General features: G+C 35.7%; 1 protein-coding gene across 1 annotated transcript in view; it reads left to right on the forward strand.

Moving 5' to 3' along the window:
• The window catches only part of LOC148941708 (uncharacterized), an 82,432-nt gene extending 63,010 nt beyond the window's left edge, over positions 1 to 19,422 (forward strand). The window contains exon 2 of the mRNA XM_089104482.1: positions 18,458 to 19,422. Within this exon, the coding sequence (XP_088960608.1) occupies positions 18,731 to 19,288 (558 nt within the window). The 5' untranslated portion in view covers positions 18,458 to 18,730 and the 3' untranslated portion in view covers positions 19,289 to 19,422. The remainder of the gene's footprint in view (positions 1 to 18,457) is intronic.
• The last annotated feature ends 4,105 nt before the right edge of the window (positions 19,423 to 23,527 follow it).

Raw genomic sequence — 23,527 nt, forward strand, 5'->3', positions numbered from 1 at the left:
GTCTAAATTTGTCCAAGTGGTGGATTATAGATAATAATTCTAAGTTTGTGGCGGAATAACTACTTTAGCCCTTTGATAAGGTTCTACTCGAATAGTATATAACTTTTTCTATTTTTTTTATTAGAAGGTCCTTGTAAAGGATCAGGGTTTTCCCTGGGAATTATTTGCGAAAAAATAGCCCCAATGCCTTTTGAACTAGCATCGGATGTGACCACGAATTCTCCGTTTTCGAAATCAGGAAGTGATAATATTGGTTCAGAAGTGAGTGCCTTTTTGAGACGGTCTAGGGAAGTTTGACCTTCCTGGGACCAGGTAACATTATGGGAGTTCCCTTTAGTTAATTCCGTGAAGGGTTTGGCAATTTGGGCGTAATTGCGCACGAATTTTCTAAAGTAGCCAGTAAGACCTAAAATTCCTCTTAATTCTTTCATAGTTCTGGGGAGTTTGAGGTTTTCAACACATTTTATTTTATCAGGGTCTGGGGATATGTCTCCTTGTGTCACTACTACTCTTAAAAATTTAATTTTAGGTGGAAATAAATTTACTTTCGCAGGCCGATATTTTAAATTGTCTTGCCCGAGCTTCTCGAAAACGTTGGCTAACGCTTCTAAGTGTTGTTCAGCATTTTTTTCCACGCATATGACATCGTCGACGAAATGAATGATATTCTTTAATCCTCTTAACTGGTGTAGTAGGGGTCTACATAGCGCGCTTGAACTTGTTTTAAGTCCAAAAGGTACTCTCAGGTATTCATAAGAACCACATTCAGATGCTGAAAATGCAGTTTTATTGACATCTTTTTCGGCTATTTTCACTTGGTGGTAGCCTTGGGTAAGGTCCAAAGAGGTAAAAATTTAGTTTTAGCTTGAAATTGAGTCAAGAATTTCATCTATTCTTGGTAGAGGAAATTTATCGCTAACTACTTGTTTGTTAAGGGCTCTATAGTCTACTACAAGTCTAAGATCACCATTCCTCTTTGGTACTAAGATCACTGGTGCACTATACGAACTTATACATCGGCGTATAATTGCATTTTTTTTCTAATTCATGAATCTTATTTTTTAACCATTCTTTGTGCTTATATGGCACACAATATGGCTGTTTTGCTAGGGGATTATCAGTCATTAAAATTTAGTGTTCATAAAACGGTATCAGTCCTATGTCATCTTCAGATGCAAAAAACACATCTTTAAAATTCCATAATAATTCGCATAATTTTTTCTTAAGTTCCAAGTCCGTAATATGATCCATATTAAATTTGTTTAAAAATTGCGATTTAGTTAAAGGGTATTTGTTATTTGAAGTTTTAATGCCGTTAACTAGGTTTCCTTTAGAATTTTCCCATCTATTTAAATCATTCTCCGATAAAACTTGGATTTCAACTAAACACGCCCCCTTTTTTATTGTAATTGTATCATTTTCGTGGTTATTAGTTATCCAAATAAAACCTTCTCCTTTGTCATAAGATATAATCTGTTTCTCGCATAGCAGATTTTCGAGAATTTCAGATGGGGTTGAAAGTCATTGTTCGAATTTACTAACCATATTTCGGGCTCAATGATCTGTTATAATTGAATTTTTTGCATCGTTTTGGGAGGGACTTTTGTTTTCCTTATCGCGAATCCGTAATATTGCTCTTTATTTTCATTGTTTATTAGATTCATACTGGCGCTATGCTGTGCCATTGCGACATCCTGTGGCGTCACGTTGGGTTTTAAAATGTTTTTCCATAATTCCGCTATTTTCTTAATTTCGTTTGACCTGTACTGTCACATACCTCCTATTTTTATTTTCGCAGATTCAATACCCTTATTTTTTAAATTTACTTCATCTCTGCAATGTCTTTCAGAATAATTGGACAAGTTTCTGATTATTCCTTTTCCTCCTTGCGAGACATGAGGTTCAAAAGATTGGGGATGCTTTTGAAATCCCCCTTCCCTCCAAACTCAAAATTTTCCAAAATTTTACTTTAAAATCTTTTCTTTTTAAATATTTCTAAAGTGCTAATAGGTATACCAATACAAACATCAGATTTGACTTTATGTATCAAACTATATTATGGGGAGATGTTTTTGACATCCCACTTCCCTCCAAACTCAAACTTTTACAAAATTTTACTTTAAAAGCTTATCTTTTTAAATGTTTCTAAAATGCTAAGACATAGAGTGCTACAAACACCAGAATAAACTTTTTTTCTTCTCTAAAAAGGGAATTGTTTTTTCATGCTAAATTTTGCCTTCTTTTTAAGGAAGAGGATTCCTACAATTACTCTCCCCCGGAAAAGAGAGCTAAGGCTAACGACGTCGCTCCAATACAAGAAGTGGAGATAGGTGGTCCATTGGGGGCCACTCACATCCATTCCAGACCGACGCTGCCTGCTCAAAACTCACCAGTGCCAACTCCTATGCAGCCAGGTAGAAAGCTGAAAAGAGAATGGATAGTTCCTCACATGATGGGGAGCCCCACTGGCTCACATGTACAAGCCAGTGACATTGCCACCACATCTATGCAAGAAACGGACGGCACTCAACAGCAGTCTGAATTTGGAAATATGAGTATTTTCACCTCTAGCTTCTACCTATTTCTATCCAACTTTTTTTTTAAGTATTTTCTTTTCGCCATTTTTCAACACCGTAAAAGTGATGTCAGAGATATTTAAATGTTAATCTCCCCGCCCCCGACTATTGTTTTAAATTTCTATGCCCCCCTCAGAGATAGCTGAATATATAACATTTTTTTTATTAGCAAAACAAACAATACTTAGCAAATTTATAAGCCGACTGTGGGAGGGGGGTCGAGTCGGGTATATGGTCTATATATTCCCTGGAGGAATGTAGTTTCGAGGGTTGGATGAAAGTATTATCATGTTTTTTTTTTATCATTATAAGACTAAGGTTGTTTTACATATAAGAAAGAACCTTTTTTCTATCGGTTATTTACTGAGACTTTTCTACCCTTTTGAAAATTTTATGAGTCTACGTAAATGATATTAAAATTCTAATCTCCCCTCCACCCCCCGACCAGTGTTTTAAGCTTCTCTGCCCCCCTCAGTGATAGCTCAATATAATGCATTTTTTTTATTAGCAAAGAAAGCACTCTTGTGTTTTTCTGAACTTTGTGTGGGAGGGGGGTGGGGAGAAGTATTTAGTTTAAATTAATCTAGGAGGAATTGAGTTTTGAGGACGGGGTGAAAAAATGAACGTGTTTTTTTAACTTTATAAAATAATGGTTATTTCACATAGAAAATAAAACCTTTTCTTCTATAGGTTAATGAATTGGTCTTTTCGACATTTTTCAACATCGTAAAAGTGTATGTCAGAGATATTAAAATGTTAATCTCCCCCCACCCCCGATCATTGTTTTAAATTTTCTCTACTCCCCTCAGAGATAGCTGAATATAATGCATTTTCTTATTAGCAAAGAAAGCACTCTTTTGCGTTTTTCTGAACTTTCTGTGGGAGGGGGGTGGAGGCAAGTATTTAGTCTAAATAATTCTAGGAGGAATTGAGTTTTGAGGATGGGATGAAAAATGAAAATATTTTTTTTTTACTTTATAAAATAATCGTTATTTTACATAGAAAATAAAACCTTTTTTACTATTAGGTTAATGAATTTGTCTTTTCGACATTTTTCAACATCGTAAAAGTGTTTGTAGTAAATGTGTGTGTGCGTGTGGGTGTGTGTGTGCGTGTGTGTGTGTGTGTGTTTCTGTAAGTGTGTACGCTTATGTTAGTGTTTGCGCATGTGTGTTTGTGTTTATATATGTGTGTATCTGCGATCTATGCAAGCGCCGCGTCTACTTGATAATTCATGAAATAATGCTTATTTCACATAGAAAATAAAACCTTTTTTCTACAGATTAATGATATAGTACCACCACCATTGAGTGATGAGACATCAGCATTTACTGGACCAATTCTTTCACCACCAACGGAGTTCAGTGATGAACCTACATTAGTTCTAGAGAATAAGGAATGGCATAGAGGTTTCCTTAATGATGGTTTTGGGGAAGTGGCTAGTCTAGACGACTTAGCTTGTGATATTGACATGCTTGAGGATCCGGAGTGGGCAGATAGTTTTATGCGTGAGCATTTAAGAGATGTTACTAGTGCTTTTGAACCGGGTCCTCATAAATAAATTCCAACACAGGACAATACAGGCTGGCTTGATCAATTATCCCCAAACACCTTGGAATATGTGCTATCAGGCTTAGGGGACCTCATGCCATTTCCAACAAATGCTATTGGACAGACTGGGAGTGGTGGTGTTATTGACAATTCTGTGTCACCCCCCACCATTCCGCTTAATGATATAGCTAGTACTAGTAGTAATACAACAACAACAACACAAGTACCCCCTCTTCCAGATTTTTTTCTATCCAACTCTGCCTTGCATCACACAAAGGTCTACAGCGCCAATTTCGGTGATCCCTTCAACTCTCTAGTGTCGGGGGATATAATAACAGATCCCTCGGCCATTACACATTCATATACTGATAAGATTAGAGCCATTCTTGAACAACAAATGGGGTTTTGGGGAGTGGGGGTCAGTTTAAAAGCATCAATAGCACTAAAAATATTTTTTTAAAATGAAAATGCGGGTGAGATGTATTCAAATTACTTTAAAACAGTTTTGTTGGAATTTCACCCGATTTTATAAATTTTGTAGGTGTTTTTTATAATTTGGGATAAATTTTTTAACTTTATGTGTTAAAATTAATACGATGGGGGTAGTGGGTCTGTTTTTTTATTTATTGAAAGTTTAAATGTTAATATATGTAGGTTTAAATAGGATTTTATTGTAAGAGGTGGTGGGGAGAGGGCAATAGTTTTAAAATATTATTCAGATTTAGAGGGGTTTAGGGGGATACACGAATCTGTTTTGATACGAGGCTGCAGTGTTTCAAGTATACATTTCTAATTGCCGCCTACGTACCACTTAGAAAAGCTGTCTATAAGAAAAAGCTGGACGAGATGGCAGTTAATGAGATGGATGGTTTAAAGTTCTCAAAAGAAGATTTTAATTGTTTACATGATCAATTTCCCCTGGCACTACAAGGAATAGATATTTTGAGCGGGCTAATACACATTTAAAGATTGGTGTCACGGTGTTACAGTATGAAACAGAATTTGAAGAGGGTCAGCGTTTCGATAAGAAGGGTGTATTATTTCCAGTTTGAGCTCCTTCAATTGAATCAGTTGAACATTGGGAAATGATTCTGTACACCCCATCCGCAGTCTCTAATAAAATTGGTCATTTCAATCCGATTACGGATATTATTAGAGTTTTATGTAAGAGTAAGAAAAACGAGGAATTTTTTAACTGCCCGACATGCCTCTCAACATTTTGCTCTGATTCAAGTTTAAAACATAACATAAAGCACTGTAAACGACATGGACACTAGGCTGTGGAGACGGTAAGCGGAGATAGAGTAATCTTACGGCATAAAAATTCCCAAAACATACTTTAACAGTGCAATACACTTATTTTAAACAGCGAGAAGAAGCCGGCCAATTTGTGCAAACTGGCATATTTCCAATGCGTTAAAATGCCTAAGGCAAAAGGGGTCTCTAACACCCCTATGTACTAAGTTTACAATGATATCATGTCAGTGTTAAGGGAAGTGGAGAAGTTAGGTTACGGGAAAGGCCTCTCGCGATCAGAATTGGTTAGGAAAGTCATAACGGCGAACGGTGAGCCTTCGCGCCTTTATCATAAAGATTATCATAAGCTCCTATGACCAGATGTCATAGCGGTCATTAAAAATCGTAAAATGTGTTGGGTTTGCAACGGAGAATTTGATGATGGTGTTGGGAATGGGGGGAGGAGGAAGGTGATCGACCATGATCATTTGTGGCAGGAAATTACATCAGGAGGGAGTAACTTTAGAGGGGTAGCACACCAGTCATGCAATTTAAACGTTAGACAGCAATATTTCGTACCTGTTTTATGCACAATTCCAATTATGACTTAAATTTTGTTCTACCGGCGTTGGCCCGCATTGCCAAGGGTGGAGTTGTAGATGACGCATGGATAGATGGTTCTTTTTCCTATAATATCATACCCTAATGATCGGAGAAGCTACTGCTGCTTGAATTCATGTGGAAGACAGTTGACAAGGGTAACACCTGCCTAAATAAAATCGTCTATTTAGAATCCTTCAGCTTCTTCCCCAAATTTTTAAGTCAATTTATTCAGGTACAGAAAAGTAATAATTTTGATAGCTTCCCCTCCTCAAACAGCGCTTCCCCGATGATGAAATGTATGATTTATTAACGTGTAAGGGTATATATCCATATGATTATTACAACTCTGGCTCGAGGCTAGATGAGGTGTCACTACCGCCCATTGAAGCTTTTTACAATTCTCTTACTGAGAGTGAGTACACCACTAGCGACTAATAATTTTCTAAGAGGGTCGGGGCAAAGGTTCGGCGAACAAATGAGTAGTATTATTATTAACTATGCCTGGCCACTGACGTACTCAATCTTCTGTACATTTTGTGCCAAAAAAACAGATAAAACATATGGGGACTTTTGGCAGTATTGTTTTTATTAATTTTCCATTCCTCATTTGGTGATGTACTTGATACTTAAAATCAGCAAAGAATAATTAGGTATTATCGCCGATGTGGATCAGCTTCTTTTTTTTGTTATTAATAGTTGAGTGGTGTAGATCTGTTCTTAGAACCGTAAGATGGATGCCGATCCAAGCTCACAGCCAACCAATAAATATATAGGCATAGTTGTGTTGGATACAAATCCCCCTTACACATCTACAATGTCTCAGTACTATTTGCCATGTGGACCGTGGACTTAGCTTAAAAATCCCTGTGCTTCGAAGGTCTCTAACATTGCTAGCGTCCGGGGGAACAGGGCACAGGGGTGTTTTTTTTAGATCTGCTGGTTAATAACCGTGGAAACCTGTGGATCAGTAGAAGACTTTGCTTTTCTGCGCCTAATTAGACTGGTTGATAGGGCCTCTCTGAGCCCTGACACTATATCTTGATCAGTTAATTGAAGTATAGCTTGGGTCCCTTTAAAACAACAACTCAATTACGATCTCAACCCGAAACACAATATTGCTGTTCATCACGTGCTATTGAAATGGATGGTGTCCAATGGTTTATACTTAACAAAGATTCATAGAGCCCTCCAATTTTATCGAAAGACTTACATAAAAGCGTTCATTTATATCTCTGTCAGTAAGCGTTCACAAGCGAAAACGAAAGTTGAAAAAGAAGTCTATAAACTCATTTTGAACTCATCTTTCGGTAAAATGTGCGAGAGCGTACGAAACAGAAGTCGATGTGACATTGTAACTAATCCCAAAGATTGTGCTTGAATTATTGCGGATCCAAACTTCACATCGTTCACAATCATAGACTCTGATATGGTGCTCCTACACCGTAAGAAAAGAAGCAAGCATGGTATTATTGGAATCTCGTTGCGCGTGAGCGTAAGAGACCCCTATGGCTTCATGTATTTTAACACGATTTGAATTTGACGGATCGCACACGTCTGTCAGTTTAGCTTTGCAGTTCAAAGCGAGTTGATTGCTCTGCAGGAGCGTATTTTGAAAATTTTTAAAACTTAAGATCACTCTATCTCCGCTTGCCGTCTCCACAGCCTGGTATCCATGACGTTTACAGTGCTTTATATTATGCTTCAAACTTAAATCACAGCGAAATCTCAAGAGGCATGTCAGACAGTAAAAACACGCCTCGTTTTTCTTACTCTTACTTAGAACTCTAATTATATCTGTACACTGATTAAAATTACCAACTTAATCGGAGTGTGCGGATGGGGTGTACAGAATCATCTCTCATTATTCTACTGATTCAATTGAAGGAGCTTGAACTAGAAATAATACACCCTTCTTATCGGAACGCTGGCCCTCTTCAAATTCTGTTTCATACTGTAACACCGTGACACCAATCTTTAAATGTGCATGAGGCCACTCAAAATATCTAGTTCGCTGATTGCCAGGTGGAATTGATCATGTAAACAATTTAATTTTTCTTTGGAAAACTTTAAACCCTCCATCTCCGTAACAGCCATTTTATACAACTTTTTCTACCATACAGCTTTTCGAAGTGGTACATAGGCGGCAATTAAAAATGTATAGTTGAAACACCGAAATTGCATACTCGTATCGAAACAGATTCGTTGTATCCCCCTACATCCCTCGAAATCTGAAAGATATTTTTAAACTATAGCCCTCTCCCCACCAACTCTTGCAATAAAATCCTTTTTAAACCTAAATGTATTAACATTTAAACTTTCAATAAATGAAACCACAGATCCACTACCACCCTCGTGATAATTTTACCACTTACTTTGAATACTATTAGCCCAATTTAGAAAAACCTCCCCATAATTTGATAAATGCGGGTGAATTGCCAACATATCTGTGTGCAAGTGTTTTAAAGGTCTCTGGGCCAAGCTCTCATTTAAAAAAAATATTTTTAGCGTTCTTGAGGCTTTTAATGTGACTCCCACTCCCCACACCCTCAGCGTTTATTACATGCGGTTGTAACTCTACATAGTAACTGAATGGGGAATTACCAAGGAATCTGTGATTATACACAACACCATTCGAGAGTTGAAGAGGTCACTAGATTTAGCGCCGTAGACCATTGTGTGGTGCAAGGCAGAGTTCGATAGAAAAAAAATCTGGAAGAGGGGAAACTGGTGTTGTTTTTGTTGTATTACTACTAGTACTAGTTATATCATTAAGCGGAATGGTGGGGGGTGACACTGAATTGTCAATAACACCACCACTCCCAGTCTGTCCAATAACATTGGTTGGAGATGGCATGAGGTCTCCTAAGCCTGATAGTAAGTAGTCCTAAGTGTTTGGGGATGTCTGGTTAATTATGCATAATGTTTCCTGCGTCGGAAGTCCGCTATGAGATATCAACGCAATTGCAATGATAATATTTCCAGGATAGTTACCTATGAAACTATCTAACCGCCCTAAATCATGATTCATCTCAATATAGTAAGTTCAGTCGTCTCCGCTTGCCTTTCTCCCGACAACACCAGTGAGAAAACCCCTATACCATTTCATAGTCTCTAGAGCTAATGTAGGCCCATCACTGAACTCAGCTTGTGGTGAAAGAATTTGCCCAGTAAATGCTGATGTCTCAGCAATCAATGGTGGTGGTACTATATCATTAATCTATAGAAAAAAGGTTTTATTTTCAATGTGAAATAAGCATTATTTCATGAATTATCGAGTAGACGCGGCGCATGTTCCGCTCGCACATACACACACACACACAACACACACACATGCGCACACACTAACACATGCGCACACACTTACAGACACACACACACACACACACACACACACACACACCCCCACGCACACACACACATCTCTTACATACACTTTTACGATGTTTAAAAATGTCGAAAAGACCAATTCATTAACCTATAGAAAAAAAAAGTTTTATAATCTATGTTAAATAACCATTATTTTATAAAGTTAAAAAAAAACATGTTCATTTTTTCACCCCACCCTCAAAACTCAATTCCTCATACAATTGTCTAGACCAAATATCTGCCTCCACCCCCCTCCCACCGAAAGCTCAGAAATATGCTCTGGAGTGTTTTCTTTGCTAATAAAAAAATGTGGTTTATACCTCACATCTGAGGGTGGCAGAGACATCTACAACTATGGTCGGGGGTGGGAGGAGATTAAAATTTTAATATCTCTGACATACACTTTTACGATGTTGAAAAATGTCGCAAAGACCAATTCATTAACCTATAGAAGAAAAGGTTTTATTTTCTATGTGAAATAACCATTATTCTATAAAGTTAAAAGAAAAACATGTTAATTTTTTCACCCCATCCTCAAAACTCAATTCCTCCTAGAATTATTTAAACTAAATACTTGCCTCCAACCCCCTCCCACAGAAAGTTCAGAGAGACACAAAAGAGTGCTTTCTTTGCTAATAAAAAAAATGCATTATATTCAGCTATCTCTGAGGGGAGCAGAGAAATTTAAAACAATGGTCGGGGGGTGGAGAGGAGATTAACATTTAATATATCTGACATACACTTTTACGGTGTTGAAAAATGTCGAAAAGGCTAATTCATTAACCTATATAAAAAATGTTTTATTTTCTATGTGAAATAACCATTATTTTATCAAGTTAAAAAAAACATGTTCATTTTTTCACCCCATCCTAAAAACTCAATTCTTCCTAGAATTATTTAAACTAAATACTTGCCTCCTTCCCCCTCCCACAGAAAATTCAGAAAGACGCAAAAGAGTGCTTTTTTTGCTAATAAAAAAAATGCATTATATTCAGCTATCTTTGAGGGGAGCAGAGAAATTTAAAACAATGGTCGGGGGGTGGAGGGGAGATTAACATTTTAATATCTCTGACATACACTTTTACGGTGGTGAAAAATAGCGAAAAGAAAATAATTAAAAAAAAACAAAAAAAAGTTGGATAGAAATAGGTAGAAGCTAGTGGTGAAAATACTCACATTTCCAAATTCAGACTGCTGTTGAGTACCGTCCGTTTCTTGCATAGATGTGGTGGCAATGTCACTGGCTAGTACAGGTGAGCCAGTGGGGCTCCCGATCATGTGAGCAACTATCCATTCTCTTTTCAGCTTTCTACCTGGCTGCATCGGAGTTGGCATTGGTGAGTTTTGAGCAGGCAGCGTCGGTCTGGAATGGATGTGAGTGGCCCCCAATGGACCACCTATCTCCACTTGTTGTATTCGAGCGACGTCGTTAGCCTTAGCTCTCTTTTCCGGGGGAGAGTAATTGTAGGAATCCTCTTCCTTAAAAAGAAGGCAAAATTTGGCATGAAAAAAACAATTCCCTTTTTACAGAAGAAAAAATGTTTATTCTGGTGTTTGTAGCACTCTATGGCTTAGCACTTTAGAAATATTTAAAAAGAAAAGCTTTTAAAGTAAAATTTTTGAAAATTTTGAGTTTGGAGGGAAGGGGGGTTTCAAAAAAATCTCCCCATAATATAATTTGACCTAAAAAGTCAATTCTGATGTTTGTAGTGCTATAACTATTAGCCCTTTAGAAATATTTACAAAGAAAAGCTTTTAAAGTAAAATTTTGGAAAATTTTGAGTTTGGAGGGAAGGGGGATTACAAAAACATCTCCCCATAATATAATTTGATCTAAAAAGTCAATTATGATGTTTGTAGTTCTATATCTATTAGCACTTTATAATGCCTGCTACTTTTTAAAAATTAATATTTTCCTGCTCAAATATTTCTTCCCGAACATACATTAATGATACTGAACACCCGGTGGGGCCTAGTATGCTACCTAGGCTGAAATATGCTTTAAACAATTAATAGCTTAATAAATACATCTTTCATAATTTCACTTTGAAGGATGAAGATAACAGAAACAGGTTTCAATTCATGACAATGAGCCAAGATATTACCTACTAAGCTTTAGAAAGTACTAAGAATTTTCTAAGATACTTTTAGACCGGAAACTCTATTTTTGATAATTTGAAAAGCCACATTTTGAACGAAAAAGAACTAAAACTACAGAATTATGCTCCTAACAGAGCAATAGAAAAGGGAGTTTTTTTTTGTTTTACATAATAGAAAAAAGCGTGCGTTGCCGTTTCTATCGAATATACTCATTATATTTTTCAAGTTTTGTATTGTTGGTGGGGAGGGGGGCTAAGTCCCCCTGAAATTTGAATTTACTAGTAAAACGATTTTTTTTTTTTTGGAAATAAAGAATGCAAGTGTACTCACATTGAAAATTGACGAATCCAATGTTTTCAAAGTTAATAATATGTAGTGTACTTTAATCGATGTGTTAAAACATAATGAAAATTGAACTGTTGTGTATGAATATTTTATACGGTTTTTCAAGGACAAATAAAAAAACGGATGTTGAGTTACATAATTTCGTGTGTGCTCCCAAAACATGTCTGACTACTTTTTATCACACCAGTTTTTTTTTTTTTGTTTTTTTTAATAATGTACACGTGAATTCATGACGTACATTCATTGTGCAATCGACAACAAAAACAGAAAAAAAACCTGCTTTAAATTATACTATTACGATCAAACTCTCAAAACATGCTTGACTACATTATGCATTGCCAAGTTTAAAAAACCTCAACCTTAGTTTCATAGCACCCATTAAAGTGTGCCAACTTTTAAAGTATTCACGCGTGAGTTTCTCACGTAATTCAATGTATTTTTTCATGTATTTTTGTAGGGGTGAATGTACGCTTGAAATCTATTACAATCTTGAGCAAATTCTTTTAGGGTTCTTGTGTAATTCCAATGTACCGTTCATATTGTATACACTTTTGACCATGGGTTTTTCTTGCGCAATTCAATGTAAGTTTTCATGTAAGTTTGAAACTGTACTGTATATTCTTGTGCAATTCCTTGTGCAATTGAAATCAGCACTATCATTACTACTTTCGTTCAAAGTAGTTGAAAGTACTGGAAATTATATATATTCTGGAATATAACGAGTGAAACTTAAATTGAATATGCAAATCAAGCTTTAAACGAACAAAAATCCCTATAAACAAGAGTATGGGTATAACCTCCTTCTCTCACTGTAAAAGTCAAAAACCTACTGCATCATTGGCGCTTTACTGAAAACTGTATGCGTCTTGAACAGTCTTGGAAAGTATAAACAACATCAAATTGAATATTTGATGTATAATGATATTAATTATTGAAAGATCCATCAGTTCAAGAATTTATTTTACTGTAATCGTATTTTTATTTTCAATGATGTAAGAAGTGGAAAAGAAAATATTTGTAATATAATTCGTTTTCAGTTAAGTGCCAATGACGCAATGGGCTTTTTGGTTTTAATTTACAGTTAGGAAAGGAGGCAGTATTTAAAATCTTGTTTACAGAGAAACTATATTCGTCTTTAACATCCTTAGAAAGAGCTAATAAATTAAACTGAATAATTGAGGTAAAATAATATTAATTGCTGAAAACTCATCAGTTCAAAATTTTACTATAATTTTAATGTTTATTTTCAATATTAAGTACAAAATAAAATATTTGCAATAAAATTGGTTTTCAGTAAAGCGCCAATGACGCAGTAGGTTTCAGACTTTTACAGTGAGAGAAGGAGGCGATACCCAAACTCTTGTTTGTAGTGATTTTTGTTCGTTTCAAGCTTGATTTGCATATTCAATTTAAGTTTCACTCGTTTTAAGATTTATTTATTAATTTACATTAATATGTATTGTGTGTTTGTTTGCATTGATTGTTTATTTAATTTCTGTTCGTTTTAAGTTTGATTTATACTTCACTAGCAAAATTTTTTTTTTCGTTTTAAGCTTGGTTTTCATATTCAATCCAAGCATTACTCGCTTTAAGAACAGTTTATTCATTTTTTTTTATTACTTGTTGTGTGTTTTTGCTACGATTGTTTATTTAATTTCTGTTCGTTTTGGGTTACATTTATTCTTTAATTTTAATTTCTGGTCGTTTTGAGTAATTTCTGGTGAATTTTAAAAGGTATTTGTATCTGCTGAGCATAAATTTTCTTTGAAAAACTTATTTTTCGGAAAGTTTTTTTTAGTTAATAACAATAAAACATTGGAGCCGTATGGCCGATACTATAGGCAACGTTTATAGCATTGCCTCTGAAACCAGAGACTGGCAGGACCAGTACAAAATGCTAAGGTATATAAGAGTGTTTTTATTGATTTTATAAGTAAATGTTACCCTCTAGTAGTGTCTAAGGTTAATATGAAGCTGAGACTTAAAAAGGGTAGCTAACTTCTGGGAAGGTATGATCCTGGTGGACTTCAGGATGAGAATTTGAGACAAAATTTCCAACAACAGTTGAATGCTAAATTGGAGAGTCCAAATTTGACAATCTTGAATATAGATGGAATAAAATGTTAAAAAAAACTCCCAGAATGGGAAACTAAGCCTACAAACTAAAATTAGAATATTAAAGTCATGGTAGTTACGGTGGTGAAAGTGTGACTCTATAGAAAAGTGTGAAATATAGGCGCTTCAAAAAACCAAGAAAAATTTGTGAAATGTTTTCATATGTATTGTTGGGGTTCCATCCCTTGTTTCTTTTCTTTTCAGATAAATGACCCGTTTTCTTTTGTATTTGCCTATAAGACAATTTTCAATCGTAAGTTAAACTCGTCGTCAAGGCAACCATTTTGCAAGAGATAATAAATTGACTGGATTATAATTCAGTATGAGTCATCACATGGGATTGCTGAAATTCAAGCCATTGATTCTGAAAATATGAGTAGGGCAAATTCAATTGAGGGACTCGCTACATTTGATTGGCCCGCTTCACACTGAGCAACAACCCCAAGTGCAACGATTCTTTTAGTGTTCAAATATTATTTTTAGTCTGTATAGTTAGTCGATTTTGAGACCCCATGGGGGGGATTATATATTTGTTTTACTGTACCCTTTTCGGGAGAGTACAAGTAAGCTATTTTCTACAGCTGTGTAGACTATTTTTCCAGGAACCCAGACAGGGTAGGAAAAGAGTTGGAAGACAAGCCGTTATTTATTTTATCGACAGGGGGGTCTGTTTACCCTCCGAGGATATAGCTAGAGATTTTAGTCGTGACCCAGGTTGTGTGCACCCTTGGCCTAGAGTTTGGCCGTTTGACCGTTGGATCACGTTTCCATACCCTGAAGCAGGGTATAACGTAAAAAGGGTACTAACATGCTCTATATTTACAGAATAGTAGTGATGAGCGCGGGCATTCCATTATAATATTTGGTGCCAGCGAGGCTTCCCTCCAGTAAGTGACGTAGAACCTTTTTCGTGCCAATATCTGGTGGCAGTCATGGCTTACCACTAGAACAGGTATCGTCTAAGGATAGTTTTAGGCACTCATTGACGGACTGTAAATCAAACAATAAGCTGTATTGAACAAGTGGTTTTAACCAGCTTTCTAAGACTGTGCTAAAAGAAAAAGGCAAGTTGGAAGGCCACGTTTTATGAATGGAGGATTAGAGGTTCAGAAGAACCATTCAACTGAAGATACGAAAATCAGGTCGTCCATGGATGAGGGGGAAAGGTCCTAAGGAGACATTTGAAGGAGATAGGTAATTCATGGATCTGGGTATAAAAAAAAGCTTTTGCTAGATTGGGCTCGAAGAAGAGCGTTTGGGTTATGTCGGCCTCAGGTGGCTTGCCACTGCAATAAGTAATTGGTAGTAGTAGTCGTATATGATTCGTTTTCTTATAGCTTGTAATAAATAAGTTATAATTCACAACTGACAATTCTGGATAGAGCCTTGAGACAGGATAGAAGTATATTCCAGGTATATTAGGACATTTTATCCTTAATTGTTTTCAGCTGTTTTGTTTCAATCTCTTCTCGTTTAATTCAATGATTTTAGTGTTTACTCAAATGAATGACAGACGCCTTTGCAATTTTATCAACTGAATGCCTGTGTTACATTCAAAGAGGCTTTAAGAGAAAATTAAATTAAATTTTAGCGCAAACATGGGGGGGGGGCATTAAGAATGACCGATCTTTACATTTATTAGAACATTTATTCGTTTTGATGTTTCCTGACTTTGATAAAATCAGCAAACGTTGGAATTTTATTCATTGTTTACAATTAATTTTCTTTTTGATTTATAATGGATTTCTGTAAAATTGTTCTTAGCAAAAAACAAATACTGTAGTTTTTTGACCAATGTATCCATCTTATTGTTTCTGTGAGGTTGCACTATAGGTCACATTTCGAATATAACCATTTCTTTATAAGATTAAATAAAAAAAAACAAGTTTTTTCAACTGAAAGCAAGGAGCAACATTAAAACTTAAAACAAACAAATATTATTAAGTATATGACAGGGCTTGCCCCCTCGTCATTACCTCGCTCTTTGCGCTAAAGTTCGGATTTGGTCAAATTCTTTAAGAATAACCCCTGAGTCACAAAGACCGTTTAATTAGAATAAATAGCTCTTTTGAAAGTACAAAAACAAGCTTTAGCGTAAAGAACGAGGTATTGACAAGAAGAGGCGAGCCCCCTCATATACGTAATAATTTCTGTTCCATTTAAGTTTTAATGGTGCTCCTGGCTTTCAGTTGCTAAAAAAAAAAATTTCATTTAATTTCTGAACATTTCTTAAATACAAGGTAATGCTGGGAAATCCGGTGCCCCCTTTATGGAAAATTCCCTTCCCCCATGAAAAATTCCTCAATGAAGATCCTCCCAAGTAACTACCTCCCCAAAACCCCCCTCCCCCACCGGAAAAAATCCCCCCTGAAAACCTCTGTATACTTTCCAATAACCAACACTTTATGTAAAAAATGGGTAAAGTTCATAACTTGTAGCACTTCCCCCTGGGACTCTGGGGGATTAAGTCATCCTCAAAGACATTGCTATTAAACTTTTCGACTACGTTGAACAAACAGGATGTTACAAACTTTTGACCGGGTGACTTTGCAGAAACCCAACCACCCACCCAAACACATTTCCCCAGGCACATCCAATAAAGATTTTGAGATAGCTATTTTGTTCCACGCAGTTCAAAGTTCAGGAAATTATACCTTTGAGCAGGACACTCCCCCCACAGTCTTCAGGGCAAGGGTTGTAAGTTATGCCCTGGGGGCATATAAGGTTTTTATTTAAATCTTTGTCGCATAAACTTGAAAAAGCGCTTATTCAATTGGAAATTAAAGGGCTAGTGCCCTTTTTAATAGTTGACAGTGATTTGACGGCAACTAACCCCCCTCTCACGCCCATCTTTTCCCCATACACATCTAATCAATATTTTAGATAGCCATTTTATTCAACGTAGTTGAAAGTTTTGGGAATTATGTCTTTAAGGGTGATAACCCCCCCCCCCCCCCACATCCCTGAGGGCATGGGTTGTAAGTTATGCCCTGAGCCATATAAGGTTTTTATTGAAAGCGTAGAAACTTCAAAAGGGCTCATTCAATTGGAAATTGAAAGGGCCAGTGCTTTTTTATTAGTTGAAAGTGATTTGAGAGCGACTAACACCCATCTCACGCCCACCATTTTCCCAAAGACACCCAATCACAAGTTTGACATATCCATTTTGTTCAACGTAGCTGAAAGTTCTTGAAATTATGTATTTTAGGATGATAACCCCCCTCAGAGCCCTCAGTGGAAGGGTTGTGAGTTATGCCCTGAGGGCATATAAAATTTATATAGAAAGATGTTATAGAAATTTTAAAAAGGGCTCATTTGATTGGAAATTAAAATTGCCCTTTTTAATAGTCGAAAGTGAGTGGAGAGTAATTAACCCCCCGTTTCCCCAAAAACATTCAATCAAAGTTTAGAGATAGCCATTTTTTTGACGTAGTTGAAATTTCTCGAAAATATGTATTTAAGGATGACAAACCCCCCAGAGCCCCAAGGGCAAAGGTAGTAAGTTCTGCCCTGGGGGCATATAAGGTTTTTATAGATAGAGTTGTCGTATAACTTCAAAAGAGGCTCATTCAATTGAAAATTGAGAGGGCTAGTGCCCTTTACAAATGAATGTGCATTGTCAGTTTAATATACATATACTGATATTTTGTAATCAAAACGTTAACATTATTTGATTTATTAAACTTATAAAAATAAAAACATTTATATTTTTTTGTCAGTAAAGTGCAAATATTTTTCTGGCCTTGGGAAGACATAGGGGTAGGGTTTTGCGCCCAACTTATGTTAATTTCTGCTCGTTTTGAGTTTGACTCGGTTGTTTATTGTAATTTCTGTTCGTTTTTGGGTTTCATTTATTTATCGATGCTGATTTGTGGTTGTTTCATGCTTGGTAGATTATTTGATTTTTTTGCTCATTTTTTGTTTAATGGACTTCTTTACTTTTCTTTGACAAACTTATTCTGTGGAAAAAGTTTTTCTTATTTAATCGTAAAATATATACGGTAGTAATCCTACATACAGATCATATAAGCCTTTATAACTTTATAATAATAGATTAGGACACCGTTTTAGTTAGATGCAATTAAGATAATGTGACTGAATTTTTAATAAAATCAGGTCAGTAGGCAAGCTATGTTAATCGCTAAGCAGAGAATTTTTGGCCAATCTAATTGGTAAATTATCTTTCATTTATTCTGTTTTGTTTTTTTTATTTGATTCAGTATTTCTTCTGCTCTTTTTGGGCTTACGTAAAAGGGTTAGTTTTTCTTCTTCCTATTTTTGAGCACTGAAGACGGCTTGGCGGAGGTCCTCGCTGAAATATCTACTTTTGTACTTATCGCTTTTTTTCTTTCCACTGGCCAACATTGCCCTCGTTTTCTCAGCTATTCAATTATATTATTTATTATATATTATATATATTATATTATATATATTTATATATTCTTTTAGTATTTTTTCTTGTTTGTCATAAAATCAATTGTAATAGATTGCAGTTATGTGTATTGAAGTTGCAGCTAGTTTAAATTGTGAAAAGGAATTCAATTTTTCTTCATACAATATTTTAGGTCAAATCAAGAGGACGGCGTCAGCATCGAAGTCAGTAAAATCTACAAGGGATATTGACGAGGCTATCACAAAATTTGTAAATTACAAAAATAGTTTGGTCAAAAAGAATCAGTTCTATGTATCTCCATCAGTCTTCCCATGCAATTTGAGAGCCTCTTCAGAAAATAGACCCATGAAAATTCAATATATAGAATCATCCATCAGTAAAGGCTTGAGCAGGCTGCAAAGCAGTCTAAATTTTCAAGAGGGGATAAATGCAATTGAAATAGGGTATGATTTTGATAGGGGGTCACCAAGAAATACTTCAAATGGCCAGAATGGCCAGAATGTTTGATCAGTTGTGTGACTTACATTCAATCCTATCATCCTTACCCTCCAATATAGAAGAACTTCAACTGATTTGCTTTAACGTGACTGTTTATGGTTACACCAGTACAAAACTAAAGATTTTGTCAATTGAAGCTGGCTATCTTAATATTAATGAGGATGGGTCTACTCTTCATCTAATAGCACCAGCTACTCCTCCAAAGTCAAGTTTAGGTCAACCAGGGACAAATGGCTTAAGTGAAGGATTCGTTTCAATAAAGACTCATTTTAAAGTCATTGGTGGTGTGTTAAGGATTAAAGGAAATGGAGGAGACGGCGGTGAAGGAGGAGAAGGTGTTTCTGGATCCAAAGGGACAGACGGTAAAAACGGGACTATTTTTTCTACCTTTTATAACAAGTCTTACTATGATGCTTTAGATGAAAATAAGTTAACATTGATAGACGAGACTCGGGAGGAAACATTAATAACAGGAGTAAGGAAATTTTTTGTGCTATACCTCTAATAATTAATAATATAATATGTGCTGCCGCCCCACATCAAAGATTTTATAATGTAAGAAAAACAACTAATACACGATTAAGCCATATATCAATTGATGCCACGCCTGGCAAAAAGGGTATTCGTGGTAATCCTGGCAAATCTGGAGGCAAAGGAGGTGCACCTGGAAGGTTAAGGCTTGACATTGATGCAAGCTTTACCAAACATTTTTTCTTATTAACTAAAGGTGGTAAAGGAGGTAAAGGTGGTACGGCTGGTGAAGGAGGTGCTGGGGGTAAAGGTGGAAACATTAAGGTTTTACGGATAGTATACACTAGAGTATGGACACAGGTCGATGGTGCCACATTTAAAACTGGAGTAGACACTCTTCGAGAAGACGGTAGAAAAACTACTTGGAGATCACATGGTCCTGTCGTTCTGAAAAGTGATTTAACATATGAGGAAAACTGGGATGGGCAAGAAGAAAATGGTGAAATCGGAGAAATCGGGGAGAATGGGAAGGATGGAAGTGAAAATAAAAGTGAAAGTAAAATTGAGTTTAGAAGCATTGCTGAAAACAGTCTATTTTCTATATTTAAGGAAATTAACTCTTTTAGATTAAGGAAAAAAGAAGAGCCGATGTATAAAGGACAAAGAAATATTCCAATAATTGTTGACTATATTGAAAATAATATAGCTCACGCGGTCCAACAGATAAATGAGCTTTCGAATATAAGAGCTCATTACACAACTCAGCTGATTGGTGAAACTTTAGCCAGCCTTGTAAAAGCAGAAACGAGTTTAACAAATCAATCAATGCATGTGCTCGAAATAAAGCAGAATTCTCTGAGAGAAGACTTGGAGAAATACAGAAACGAAGTAAGTTTAGTCAACGACAAAATAAGTCAATTTAACGCAGGAAGTCTAAGATATATTGTTGAGAACTTCAGAGATAAGCTGTTATCAGAAGAAAAAAAATTCTTGTCTCAAGAATCTAAAAAGGTAAAAATAAATTTACTGAAAATAGCTGCTAAAACAGTTGTTAACGTTGCAAACATTGGTTTAGCCCTATTTACCCAAAATCCCACCGCTATCCCAAGAGCTATAGAAGGAACCCTTGGACTTTTTTAACTTCAGCGAAAAAGTTCATTTCTAATTTAACTCCAACTAGCATTAACGCAGTTTATAAAGAGTATTTATCGCTTGTTATAAGTAATCTCAACAGAACAGATGAGTTAAAGGAAAGAATAAGAATTTTTTCCAAAAATGTTAGCAATACTGAAATAGCAGATCAAATAGATCTTGGCGTTCAAGTTTCTGATTTGATGAAAGTATATACTTCAACATCTTTTGCACACATCGATATAAGCAATAGACTTAAACGTCACAAAGTTCGTCAGTTAGTCTCTCAGCTGAAGTCAGTTGTTTTAGAAGCTACAAATCAACTAGGAGCGCAAAACATTTAGGAACTTGATTCACTAACGTCCCTTATAGATTTGAAAGTTGATTTTTCTGAAAAGGTGACACAGTGACTGTGGGGTGATCACAGCTGGATGTCAGAAATTTCAGATGTGACTGTGACACAGTCACATCTGAAATTTCTGACATCCAGCTTACAATTGATGAGCTCGAAAGGCGAACCGGAGGCTTACAAGAAGCTTCGTATATAACGCTGGATAACTCGGTATCCGCCCAAAATGCACTTGATTTCATCGCTAGTAGCGCAATGATAAATCTGTTTTCAACAGGAAAGCAAATTTGTTCCAGCTTATCCAAACTGAGGATTGTAGCAGGGCATTTACAACAGAGTAACAAATTTCTTTAAAAAATTCGTCCATATTCACCTCTGTCAACACCAGAAGAATTTAGATCATCCGTGAAGGTCTTAGTAAATGAATTGAACATGGGGAATATCATGCATAAGGGTGAAATTAAAGTGATTTTAGATGAGTTAGACTTTCCCTCTGAGTTTGATTTCCTCAGAGCAAGGCGATTTGCAAAATTTCCAATTTTTGATGAGAAAAGAGACAACATGTGGATTGAAAGTGTTCGAGCTACTTTGACTAATGTTTCAAGTTATAGGACTTACTATATGACTTCAATGACTTACTATAAGTTTTCGATTTTGGAAGTGACCTAAGGCTTGAGCCTGCCACTTTTGAGAGTTTTTACAAGGTCCCAGGACCTGAGTGGATTTTCGCAGCAGAATCTGTGTATAATAACGTTGAATTGATAAATTATCCATTTTCGTCCTACTACAAAATTAGTGTCCCAGAAAACCATAAATCCACAAATATAGTTAGCAACATAGATATAAACATGTCACAAGTTCGTCAGTTAGAGTTAATTTTTAAAGTATGGTATAAGAAGTGAAATTGGATCACACAGAAATTTTGTCACAGAGACGTTTTAATAAAGTGCGTTTTCAAGCGTCTAAAAATCATTAGGTATTTTTGTTATTTAGCCTATCTTTCAAACTATATTGTTAAAAAAAATAAACAGGAAAATGGTTACAATTTCTTAGTGCAGCAGAACTGAAATTCATCTAATATACAAGGGCATATTTTTTTTTTGGGGGGGGGGTGGTTTTTTCCAAAAAAAAGTTAAAAGAGTATCAAAAATTTGTTTGCATGCATTTTGTTATGTTTTTACGAGTTGTACGATCATTTTTAGGATGGAGGGAGGGGGGTCAGACCGTTAAACCCCCCCACCCCACCCCCCTTGGATACGCCATTGGTAATATTGAAAAAAATCACCGACTGGAACTTATTTTTGATGGAAATTAAATTTAAAAGAGCGAAATTTCCACTTAAAAGTAAAGAGCCATGTTAAGAGCTAGAAGGCACTACAGTCATTCTGTATTCAAGGGGTTGACCTTTTATCAGCCCCTCGCTATTTACGCTACTGCTTTGTATTTTTCTCCTGAAAGCACAAATCCAGTAAAAGCAGCTAAAAGGTCATTTCTTCTGCTTCATTTTCTGATTGCCTTAAAACATTTAAACTTTTTATGTCCTTTTTTAAATAGAAATAGCTGAAATGCGTGTGTTTGACGCTTAATGGAACTAATATACAGTAAAAGAATAGTATCTTTCATTCCTCAAAAATATATTATGCTAAACACACTTTACAAAATAGTATAATAGACCTTGCACCATTTGAACGCTAAAACTTAGAATTATCTCTCCAAAACTGCATGTCATCTGATTTTTCTAAATAATAATCAAATGTACATAGGAAGGCACAATGGGGCTCGTGGGAAAGTTCAACATTTTTCCTTGCTTCTTTAACGGTTAATCGGACTAATATATTATATATTCAAAGTGTCTATCATAACTCAAAATAGTATTGTGTCAAAACCACTACAAAATAATATGATAAACCTAGTACCATTGGACCTAGTACCATGGAAGCTAAAGCTTAGAATTACAACTCAGCTTGCCTCTCCCAAGAGTAGATGTAAACTGATTGCCCCAAATAACAATTAAATGTGTATAGGAATGTCTACAGGAAGGCAAAATGAGGCTCATGGGAAATTTCAATCTTTTTTCTTGTCTCTTTGACGGTTAATGGCACTAATATATATTAAAATAATTGTGTTTTTCACACCTTGAAAATATATTGCGTTAAAATATTCTACAAGTTAGTATTATATACATTGTACCATTTGAACGCTAAAGCTTGGAATTTCTACCTTGTTTGTCTTTCCCAAGAGTACATGTTAACTGATTTTCCTAAATGGAATTCCTAAGGCCCTACGATTTTCCAAGGAACAATACTAGACCTCCCCATGAGCCTTATTATATCTTCCTCTTTCCTACCACACCTGAAGGAAAAGCAACAGATTCTCCAATAATGGAATGAGGAACAGAATCATTACAGAAAGGGTATAGCCAGGAAGAAGTTTATAGATTAGTAATCTTAAAGTTTATAGAAGTTTATAGAAGTTTTAGAAGTTTATAGAAGTTATAGAAGTTTATAGTAAAGTTTATAGAAGTTTTTATAGATTAGTAATCATGAAAGGAGCAGTAGGAGTTGGAGTCTATAGCACATTCAGAATAATTTTATACCTATCAGTGGTTCTTGGAGCAAAATCAAACTACCTACATTACTTTGATCCTAAACAGACCATTGGTGCCTAAATTATTTTTTAAAAAGTTTAATAATTATAACAAAAATCATTTTAGAGTTTTCTAAAATCTATTACAAATAGCCTGCTCTAGCAAAATGAGTGCATCCTAGAACAGACGCACGACAAATCGCATAG

The sequence above is a fragment of the Artemia sp. Qi Xiang Cuo genome, chromosome 18 (assembly GCF_049724085.1).
Source record: "Artemia sp. Qi Xiang Cuo chromosome 18, ASM4972408v1, whole genome shotgun sequence".
NCBI classification, from domain to species: domain Eukaryota; kingdom Metazoa; phylum Arthropoda; class Branchiopoda; order Anostraca; family Artemiidae; genus Artemia; species Artemia sp. Qi Xiang Cuo.